The following is an 11,607-nucleotide window of genomic DNA, read 5'->3' as shown; positions in this document are numbered from 1 at the left end:
TTGGGAAACGTAAAAAACGTACCTCCCGTCTTCGAACGTGAATTTTTGCAAGTGTTCACAGCACAATGGTCTCCAGGCATAATAAAATTACAAATATCTCTTGGAAACCACAAAACTAATATAACTAATATATACCTACGTATATAATATACGAAGTTGAAATTTGATAATACAATTTAGTTCTAAAAAGAACTGTTTTTAGACTTAATTAAACGAAAAATAAAACGACACAGAAATAAACAAACAAATCACGACAGATGACTTGATGACAACACTACACCGTACTACACGTCACCTTAATACCAGTCGGATGTCACTACGTCACTAGCGGTCGGTCTGTTTTCAATATGGCGATATGGCCTGCGCTAAATGATGCGCGTACTTTTTCCCGCCTGTCGAGTGTCCATACTATTGTAGAGGGCAGGTCGATTGCAGTGTTGATTGGTTGAAGGGGAAGAATTACGTCACGAGAGTACAGTTTCGGGCTTAATGTTCATTGGTTAGGCGGAAGAGGCAACCGTAGTAAGTCTACGAACCGTGAGTATTACCAACTTGCATTTCATCTTCTGATTGGACGACTGGATGACATTTCTGACACCAGTTATTGAGGTTAGGTCAGGTATTCAGCCAGCATTTTTGTGTTTTGTTTATTTTTGTTGTGTGTTGTGAACCTCGTGTTAAAAATATTTACTCAATACTTCATTTTGGTTTATTTTGTGTTGTTTAAATTGTATTAAAAATGTCTGTAATGTGTTTCATTTGTAAGAAACCTTATTCAACAATTTTCAACTTAAACAAGCACATCAGAAAAGTTCTTCATCAAGAACCCAAAATCGTCGGATGTGACAAATCAAAGTGAAATTATAAATGCTTGGAAAAACTATGCAATAGTTCATTTCAACATAATATTGGTCTAAGAAGTCATTTATCAGATTACCACAAATTTCCAATTGAAATTGAGAAAAGAAATTTTTAAATATTGGTGGCAAGTATAAGTTTAAAATTTGGTAACATAAAATACCCTTTTGGTTTTGATCTTGGGTTGTTATGGTTTTCACTAGTTGTGCTTTTAGATTTTCATTTTAACATTTAGTTTTTGTACTTCAAAATTTTTTTTTATATCTATACCTTAAATCAACTTGTTTTGCTATATTCTGTGTAGACTGAATAAATTGCTTTGGTTTTGATTGGTTAAATAACTATTTTAGATTAATAATAAATAAATTAAAAATTTAAATAACTTAAAGTTAACTATTTCACATATCCGGAGTAGTCAATAAGTTGAGTCACTACCTCGAAATAACAGTTTTTGAAATTTTAGGTTCCTTTGGGAGTTGTAGCAGTATATTTCATTGGATTTCACGACTGGACCAAAACAAGTAAACATTACTGGTATAGGTATCTCTTCAGAATATTAACTTGGAGTCAGAGAGTAAGTACTACTTTTACTCATTCTCTTGTATATCTCTCAGTTGTGTGATATGTCAGCTTTTAAGGTAGAGCATCTATTAGCTCCTGAATTAGGGTATGAGTTGAGAGTCCGTCATTTAACCAGTCCATTGTTAAAAACAGTTGATGAAAAAAGGGGTGTTCTGAGAGGTGCTTTGAAGCAAGCTTCAGCAAATAGGAGTCATGTTGTTCTGTCAACTTCCAATCTTAATTTTAGTGATGAGATTCCTGAAATAGAGGCTACTCTTGCAGATTTGAAAGTGAAAATTGGTTCTTTTGTTGGTTCTTCTTGTGACACTGCCTATGGTCGTTATACTTCTCAGTTAGGTCATGTTGCAGGTAGAGTCCATCTGCTAGAATCTACAACAGAGGAAGAGGATGAACTAAAGAAGTCTCTTAATCTTAGAATTCTTACTCTGGAAGGTGAACTTGATTTTAGAGTGACTCCACAGGCTCATTCCACTCCTCATAATGCTAATGTTTCTGTAAATTCCTTTCCTTTTGTTAAGTCTGCTCCTATTCATAAATGGGGTGTACATTTTTCACGACAATCAAATGAAAATGTTGGTAGTTTCTTGGAGAAGGTAGAATGTCTGCGTATAGCACGTGGTAACAGCGAGGAAGAGTGTTACTCTTCTGCTGCTGACTTATTTAAAAATTCAGCTTTTACTTGGTACCTCAATAACCGAGGTAGTTTTGCTCCTTGGCAAGAGTTAGTTGCCAAACTTAGATCAGATTTTCTCCCTTAGAACTACGAGGATAATCTCCTTGATGAAATCAAGTCTCGTAAACAAGCTCCACAAGAGAAAGTTACAATTTTTATTAACGAGATTGTTAGTCTGTGTAAACGTCTGGAGACTCCTCTTTCTGAACCTCATATTGTTAGGATTATCAAGAAAAATTTGTTGCCATCATACCATTCTAGTCTGGCACTTACAGATATTCCCTCGATTGTTGATGTTACTGAAAAATGTAAGAAGCTGGAAGAAGTTTTGTCATGGACGTCTGACAGTGTGTATAGAGCTCCTATTCGGCAGATGTTTAGAAATCCTGATTCGTCCTATTCGGGTAGACCAAATTATTCTCTGTCTGATAATGTCTCTGCTTTTAACTCGAAGATTACCTGTTGGAATTGTCGTCAATCAGGACATGGGTATTATGAATGTTCTGAACCTAGAATTCGGTTTTGTTATGGATGTGGACGTCAAGGTGTCCGCAAATTTGAATGTCAATTCTGTTCGGGAAACAACAGAAGGGGTGGGTTGTCCCTGGCTCCCGCTCCTCAACGAAATACAGGGAATAAAGTCGAAAATCCTCAAAAACCAGGAAGACGTTTCTGGAGTCTGGATGCTCAAGGATCCACCAGTCAAACTTTTCATCCTCCACCGAAAGACAAAAGTTTCTGTTAGTTTTTGTAAAAGAATGATATCTGTCTCTTCGTTTAATATCTCTTGTGTCAATGCAGTTAAAGATATGAGTAGACTTAATGCTCGTGAAGTAGAGCAGTTAAATAATGTTATCAAATTATTCTCTTCTATCTTTTCGAAAAATAAGTTGGGTAAAACTCATCTCATTGAACATCACATTGATGTGGGTTCGTCCAAGCCCTTCAGGCAATATCAATATCCCTTGCCTCAAGCCTGGCATGAAAGCCTAGTAAAGGAGGTAGATGAAATGCTAAAGTTAGGTATTATTGAGCCCAGTACTTCTTCTTTTTGTAGCCCTTTGTGGTTGACAAAAAAGAAAGACTGGACTTTTCGTGTCTGTTTTGACGGACGTAAACTTAACAGTATAACCATGAACAGAGATGCGTATCCTATACCTCGTATAGATATCATCCTGAGTAATGGAATCCTGAGCAATGGAAAAGGATTGTATCAGTTCACTACAATGCCTTTTGGTCTTGTGTCTGCTCCGCAGACTATGTGTCGGTTAATGGATTTGGTAATTGGTCCTGCTTGAGATCCTTTGTGTCAGTATTATCTTGATGATATCTTGTTATTACTCCTGATTTTGAAACTCATATCTCTGTATTGCAGCAGTTGTTTCAGCGTTTAAAAGGTGCAAATTTGACTATTAACTTAGATAAAAGTAGCTTTTGTCGTGAGTCTATTAAGTTTTTGGGATATGTTGTAGATTCACATGGTCTCCATACTGATGCTGATAAGGTATCGGCTATTCGTGATTTTCCAGTGCCTAAAAATACCACTCAAGTCCGTCGATTGTTAGGAATGGTGGTTTATTACAAAAAATTTGTCAAGTCTTATTCTACCTTGTTGTCCCCTATCACTGATCTACTTCAAAATAGGAAAAAGGGACAAAATATTGTGTGGACTCCTGAAGCTAATGAAGCTTTCATTAAAATCAAGGAGGCTCTCACAAATTCCCCAGTTATGGTAGCACCGGATTTCTCTAAGCCTTTCTATTTGATGACTGATTGTTCAAACACAGCATCTGGTGGGGTACTCTATCAAATTGTTGATGGAGAAGAACACCCTATAGCCTACACCAGCAGGAAATTAAATAAAGTCCAGAAAAATTATGCTACAACTGAAAAGGAGTTGTTAGCTATAATTACAGGTATTGAACATTTTAGATATTTTCTTGAAGGTCGTTCGTTTACGGTCATAACTGACCACAGTAGTTTGGTGTGGTTACAAAGTATGAAGAACCCATCTCCTCGTTTGGCTAGGTGGATTTTAAAATTGGCACAATACGATTATAAAATTGTTCATCGTAAAGCTTCAGGTGTAGTAGTCGCTGATGCACTCTCTAGAACTTTTGATATTAATTTGTTAGACTTATCTTCCTTAACAACCAGATGACTGGTATCGGAAAATGTTGTATGATGTACAGAATGTACCAGGTAAATTTCCTGATTTTAAAGTTGAACATGGTGTTTTGTATAAACATGTCTTAAGTTCCATGGATGCCCTTACTGGAATGGTCGGATTGGAAGATAGTCGTTCCAACTAATAATAAAGCAGAGGTTTTGGCCACCTTTCATGACCATCCTACGGCAGCTCATTTTGGTTTTTACAAAACTTTGCGTCGAATATCTGAACTTTATTACTGGCCTAAGCTGCGTCAAACTGTACGTAGCTATATTGCTAAATGCAAAATCTGTGCTACATGCAAACCAACAAATCTTCCTCAACCAGGTTTACTGGGTAGTTATCGACAGATTGATTTTCCATTTCAACTTCTACCTTTAGATCTCATTGGTCCGTACCATAGGTCTTATAAAGGTTCCCAATATGCTTTAGTAGTTGTTGATTATTTTACTAAGTTTCAGCCACGATTCAGTACATTGAAGCTAGCCCGAATCCTCACTTGAGATTTAGTGTCTCTTTGGCTATTTAAATTTTTTTCCTCTGAGCTTAGCCATATCTTTAGTATTTTGCATCACCTCTCTTCCAGTGCTTCTGAAATTTGTAAGCTATACGCTTCCTAAAATCCAATACTCCCGAAGTATAGAGGTTTCAATTGGCTAGACCCAACGTGTGGCGTCTGTTCCACTTCTGGCTTAAAAAAAAATATATCTCCTTTAACTTTTGGTTTTGATCTTGGGTTGTTATGGTTTTCACTAGTTGTGCTTTTAGATTTTCATTTTAACATTTAGTTTTTGTACTTCAAATTTTTTTTTTATATCTATACCTTAAATCAACTTGTTTTGCTATATTCTGTGTAGACTGAATAAATTGCTTTGGTTTTGATTGGTTAAATAACTATTTTAGATTAATAATAAATAAATTAAAAATTTAAATAACTTAAAGTTAACTATTTCACATATTTTACAAGTCCGGAGTAGTCAATAAGTTGAGTCACTACCTCGAAATAACAGTTTTTGAAATTTTAGGTTCCTTTGGGAGTTGTAGCAGTATATTTCATTGGATTTCACGACTGGACCAAAACAAGTAAACATTACTGGTATAGGTATCCCTTCAGAATATTAACTTGGAGTCAGAGAGTAAGTACTACTTTTACTCATTCTCTTGTATATCTCTCAGTTGTGTAATATGTCAGCTTTTAAGGTAGAGCATCTATTAGTTCCTGAATTAGAGTATGAGTTGAGAGTTCGTCATTTAACCAGTCCATTGTTAAAAACAGTTGATGAAAAAAGGGGTGTTCTGAGAGGTGCTTTGAAGCAAGCTCGACGTCAAGGTGTCCGCAAATTTGAATGTCAATTCTGTTCGGGAAACGACAGAAGGGGTGGGTTGTCCCTGGCTCCCGCTCCTCAACGAAATACAGGGAATACAGTCGAAAATCCTCAAAAACTAGGAAGCCGTTTCTGGAGTCTGGATGCTCAAGCATCCACCAGTCAAACTTTTCATCCTCCACCGAAAGACAAAAGATTTCTGAACACTGGATTTTCTGAAAACTTTTAATAGTGAATTAAATTTTCCTGAATTTTCCTTATCTGTCTCTTCGTTTAATATCTCTTGTGTCAATGCAGTTAAAGATATGAGTAGACTTAATGCTCGTGAAGTAGAGCAGTTAAATAATGTTATCAAATCATTCTCTTCTATCTCTTCGAAAAATAAGTTGGGTAAAACTCATCTCATCGAACATCACATTGATGTGGGTTCGTCCAAGCCCTTCAGGCAATATCAATATCCCTTGCCTCAAGCCTGGCATGAAAGCCTAGTAAAGGAGGTAGATGAAATGCTAAAGTTAGGTATTATTGAGCCCAGTACTTCTTCTTTTTGTAGCTCTTTGTGGTTGACAAAAAAGAAAGACTGGACTTTTCGTGTCTGTTTTGACGGACGTAAACTTAACAGTATAACCATGAACAGAGATGCGTATCCTATACCTCGTATAGATATCATCCTGAGTAAGTTACAAAACGCTAAATTCATTTCATCTATTGACTTGAAGACAGCATTTTTACAGATTCCACGTCTTATAAAGGTTCCCAATATGCTTTAGTAGTTGTTGATTATTTTACTAAATTTCAGCCACGATTCAGCATTGAAGCTAGCCCGAATCCTCACTTGAGATTTACTGTCTCTTTGGCTATTTAAATTTGTTCCTCTGAGCTTAGCCATATCTTTAGTATTTTACATCACCTCTCTTCCAGTGCTTCTGAAATTTGTAAGCTATACGCTTCCTAAAATCCAATACTCCCGAAGTATAGAGGTTTCAATCGGCTAGACCCAACGTGTGGCGTCTGTTCCACTTCTGGCTTAAAAAAAATATATCTCCTTTAACTTTTGGTTTTGATCTTGGGTTGTTATGGTTTTCACTAGTTGTGCTTTTAGATTTTCATTTTAACATTTAGTTTTTGTACTTCAAAATTTTTTTTTGTATCTATACCTTAAATCAACTTGTTTTGCTATATTCTGTGTAGACTGAATAAATTGCTTTGGTTTTGATTGGTTAAATAACTATTTTAGATTAATAATAAATAAATTAAAAATTTAAATAACTTAAAGTTAACTATTTCACATATTTTACAAGTCCGGAGTAGTCAATAAGTTGAGTCACTACCTCGAAATAACAGTTTTTGAAATTTTAGGTTCCTTTGGGAGTTGTAGCAGTATATTTCATTGGATTTCACGACTGGACCAAAACAAGTAAACATTACTGGTATAGATATCCCTTCAGAATATTAACTTGGAGTCAGAGAGTAAGTACTACTTTTACTCATTCTCTTATATATCTCTCAGTTGTGTAATATGTCAGCTTTTAAGGTAGAGCATCTATTAGCTCCTGAATTAGAGTATGAGTTGAGAGTCCGTCATTTAACCAGTCCATTGTTAAAAACAGTTGATGAAAAAAGGGGTGTTCTGAGAGGTGCTTTGAAGCAAGCTTCAGCAAATAGGAGTCATGTTGTTCTGTCAACTTCCAATCTTAATTTTAGTGATGAGATTCCTGAAATAGAGGCTACTCTTGCAGATTTGAAAGTGAAAATTGGTTATTTTGTTGGTTCCCCTTGTGACACTGCCTATGGTCGTTATACTTCTCGGTTAGGTCACGTTGCAGGTAGAGTCCATCTGTTAGAATCTACAACAGAGGAAGAGGATGAACTAAAGAAGTCTCTTAATCGTAGAATTCTTACTCTGGAAGGTGAACTTGATTTTAGAGTGACTCCACAGGCTCATTCCACTCCTCATAATGCTAGTGTTTCTGTAAATTCCTTTCCTTTTGTTAAGTCTGCTCCTATTCATAAATGGGGTGTACATTTTTCAGGACAATCAAATGAAAATGTTGGTAGTTTCTTGGAGAAGGTAGAATGTGTACGTATAGCACGTGGTAACAGCGAGGAAGAGTGTTACTCTTCTGCTGCTGACTTATTTAAAAATTCAGCTTTTACTTGGTACCTCAATAACCGAGGTAGTTTTGCTTCTTGGCAAGAGTTAGTTGCCAAACTTAGATCAGATTTTCTCCCTTATAACTACGAGAATAATCTCCTTGATGAAATCAAGTCTCGTAAACAAGCTCCACAAGAGAAAGTTACAATTTTTATTAACGAGATTGTTAGTCTGTGTAAACGTCTGGAGACTCCTCTTTCTGAACCTCATATTGTCAGGATTATCAAGAAAAATTTGTTGCCATCGTACCATTCTAGTCTGGCACTTACAGATATTCCCTCGATTGTTGATCTTACTGAAAAATGTAAGAAGCTGGAAGAAGTTTTGTCATGGACGTCTGACAGTGTGTCTAGAGCTCCTATTCGGCAGATGTTTAGAAATCCCGATTCGTCCTATTCGGGTAGACCAAATTATTCTCGGTCTGATAATGTCTCTGCTTTTAACTCAAAGATTACTTGTTGGAATTGTCGTCAATCAGGACATGGGTATTATGAATGTTCTGAACCTAGAATTCGGTTTTGTTATGGATGTGGACGTCAAGGTGTCCGCAAATTTGAATGTCAATTCTATTCGGGAAACGACAGAAGGGGTGGGTTGTCCCTGGCTCCCGCTCCTCAACGAAATACAGGGAATACAGTCGAAAATCCTCAAAAACCAGGAAGACGTTTCTGGAGTCTGGATGCTCAAGCATCCACCAGTCAAACTTTTCATCCTCCACCGAAAGACAAAAGTTTCTGTTAGTTTTTGTAAAAGAATGATTTCTGAAAACTGGATTTTCTGAAAACTTTTAATAGTGAATTAAATTTTCCTGAATTTTCCTTATCTGTCTCTTCGTTTAATATCTCTTGTGTCAATGCAGTTAAAGATATGAGTAGACTTAATGCTCGTGAAGTAGAGCAGTTAAATAATGTTATCAAATTATTCTCTTCTATCTCTTCGAAAAATAAGTTGGGTAAAACTCATCTCATCGAACATCACATTGATGTGGGTTCGTCCAAGCCCTTCAGGCAATATCAATATCCCTTGCCTCAAGCCTGGCATGAAAGCCTAGTAAAGGAGGTAGATGAAATGCTAAAGTTAGGTATTATTGAGCCCAGTACTTCTTCTTTTTGTAGCCCTTTGTGGTTGACAAAATGAAAGACTGGACTTTTCTTGTCTGTTTTGACGGACGTAAACTTAACAGTATAACCATGAACAGAGATGCGTATCCTATACCTCGTATAGATATCATCCTGAGTAAGTTACAAAACGCTAAATTCATTTCATCTATTGACTTGAAGAAAGCATTTTTACAGATTCCACTGAGCGAAGAGAGTAAGAAGCTCACTGCTTTTTCAGTCAATGGAAAAGGATTGTATCAGTTCACTACAATGCCTTTTGGTCTTGTGTCTGCTCCGCAGACTATGTGTCGGTTAATGGATTTGGTAATTGGTCCTGCTTGAGATCCTTTGTGTCAGTATTATCTTGATGATATTCTTGTTATTACTCCTGATTTTGAAACTCATATCTCTGTATTGCAGCAGTTGTTTCAGCGTTTAAAAGATGCAAATTTGACTATTAACTTAGATAAAAGTAGCTTTTGTCGTGAGTCTATTAAGTTTTTGGGATATGTTGTAGATTCACATGGTCTCCATACTGATCCTGATAAGGTATCGGCTATTCGTGATTTTCCAGTGCCTAAAAATACCACTCAAGTCCGTCGATTGTTAGGAATGGTGGTTTATTACAAAAAATTTGTCAAGTCTTATTCTACCTTGTTGTCCCCTATCACTGATCTACTTCAAAATAGGAAAAAGGGACAAAATATTGTGTGGACTCCTGAAGCTAATGAAGCTTTCATTAAAATCAAGGAGGCTCTCACAAATTCCCCAGTTATGGTAGCACCGGATTTCTCTAAGCCTTTCTATTTGATGACTGATTGTTCAAACACAGCATCTGGTGGGGTACTCTATCAAATTGTTGATGGAGAAGAACACCCTATAGCCTACACCAGCAGGAAATTAAATAAAGTCCAGAAAAATTATGCTACAACTGAAAAGGAGTTGTTAGCTATAATTACAGGTATTGAACATTTTAGATATTTTCTTGAAGGTCGTTCGTTTACGGTCATAACTGACCACAGTAGTTTGGTGTGGTTACAAAGTATGAAGAACCCATCTCCTCGTTTGGCTAGGTGGATTTTAAAATTGGCACAATACGATTATAAAATTGTTCATCGTAAAGCTTCAGGTGTAGTAGTCGCTGATGCACTCTCTAGAACTTTTGATATTAATTTGTTAGACTTATCTTCCTTAACAACCAGATGACTGGTATCGGAAAATGTTGTATGATGTACAGAATGTACCAGGTAAATTTCCTGATTTTAAAGTTGAACATGGTGTTTTGTATAAACATGTCTTAAGTTCCATGGATGCCCTTACTGGAATGGTCGGATTGGAAGATAGTCGTTCCAACTCCTAATAGAGCAGAGGTTTTGGCCACCTTTGCGTCGAATATCTGAACTTTATTACTGGCCTAAGATGCGTCAAACTGTACGTAGCTATATTGCTAAATGCAAAATCTGTGCTACATGCACACCAACAAATCTTCCTCAACCAGGTTTAATGGGTAGTTATCTACAGATTGATTTTCCATTTCAACTTCTACCTTTAGATCTCATTGGTCCGTACCCTAGGTCTTATAAAGGTTCCCAATATGCTTTAGTAGTTGTTGATTATTTTACTAAATTTCAGCCACGACTCAGTGCATTGAAGCTAGCCCGAATCCTCACTTGAGATTTAGTGTCTCTTTGGCTATTTAAATTTGTTCCTCTGAGCTTAGCCATATCTTTAGTATTTTGCATCACCTCTCTTCCTGTGCTTCTGAAATTTGTAAGCTATACGCTTCCTAAAATCCAATACTCCCGAAGTATAGAGGTTTCAATTGGCTAGACCCAACGTGTGGCGTCTGTTCCACTTCTGGCTTAAAAAAAATATATCTCCTTTAACTTTTGGTTTTGATCTTGGGTTGTTATGGTTTTCACTAGTTGTGCTTTTAGATTTTCATTTTAACATTTAGTTTTTGTACTTCAAAATTTTTTTTATATCTATACCTTAAATCAACTTGTTTTGCTATATTCTGTGTAGACTGAATAAATTGCTTTGGTTTTGATTGGTTAAATAACTATTTTAGATTAATAATAAATAAATTAAAAATTTAAATAACTTAAAGTTAACTATTTCACACATTTTACAAGTCCGGAGTAGTCAATAAGTTGAGTCACTACCTCGAAATAACAGTTTTTGAAATTTTAGGTTCCTTTGGGAGTTGTAGCAGTATATTTCATTGGATTTCACGACTGGACCAAAACAAGTAAACATTACTGGTATAGGTATCTCTTCAGAATATTAACTTGGAGTCAGAGAGTAAGTACTACTTTTACTCATTCTCTTGTATATCTCTCAGTTGTGTAATATGTCAGCTTTTAAGGTAGAGCATCTATTAGCTCCTGAATTAGGGTATGAGTTGAGAGTCCGTCATTTAACCAGTCCATTGTTAAAAACAGTTGATGAAAAAAGGGGTGTTCTGAGAGGTGCTTTGAAGCAAGCTTCAGCAAATAGGAGTCATGTTGTTCTGTCAACTTCCAATCTTAATTTTAGTGATGAGATTCCTGAAATAGAGGCTACTCTTGCAGATTTGAAAGTGAAAATTGGTTCTTTTGTTGGTTCTTCTTGTGACACTGCCTATGGTCGTTATACTTCTCGGTTAGGTCATGTTGCAGGTAGAGTCCATCTGTTAGAATCTACAACAGAGGAAGAGGATGAACTAAAGAAGTCTCTTAATCTTAGAATTCTTACTCTGGAAG

The 11,607-nt window shown here is 36.2% G+C and overlaps 1 protein-coding gene across 1 annotated transcript in view; it reads left to right on the top strand.

Moving 5' to 3' along the window:
• The first annotated feature begins 739 nt into the window (after window positions 1-739).
• Window positions 740-11,607, top strand: part of LOC140452239 (uncharacterized) — a 98,337-nt gene continuing 87,469 nt past the window's right edge. The window contains exons 1-5 of the mRNA XM_072546375.1: window positions 740-745; window positions 1,322-1,432; window positions 5,309-5,419; window positions 6,968-7,078; window positions 11,057-11,167. Coding sequence (XP_072402476.1) covers window positions 740-745; window positions 1,322-1,432; window positions 5,309-5,419; window positions 6,968-7,078; window positions 11,057-11,167 — 450 coding nt within the window. The remainder of the gene's footprint in view (window positions 746-1,321; window positions 1,433-5,308; window positions 5,420-6,967; window positions 7,079-11,056; window positions 11,168-11,607) is intronic.

This window comes from Diabrotica undecimpunctata, chromosome 10 (assembly GCF_040954645.1).
Source record: "Diabrotica undecimpunctata isolate CICGRU chromosome 10, icDiaUnde3, whole genome shotgun sequence".
NCBI lineage: Eukaryota > Metazoa > Arthropoda > Insecta > Coleoptera > Chrysomelidae > Diabrotica > Diabrotica undecimpunctata.
This window is presented reverse-complemented; position numbering and strand designations above follow the sequence as displayed.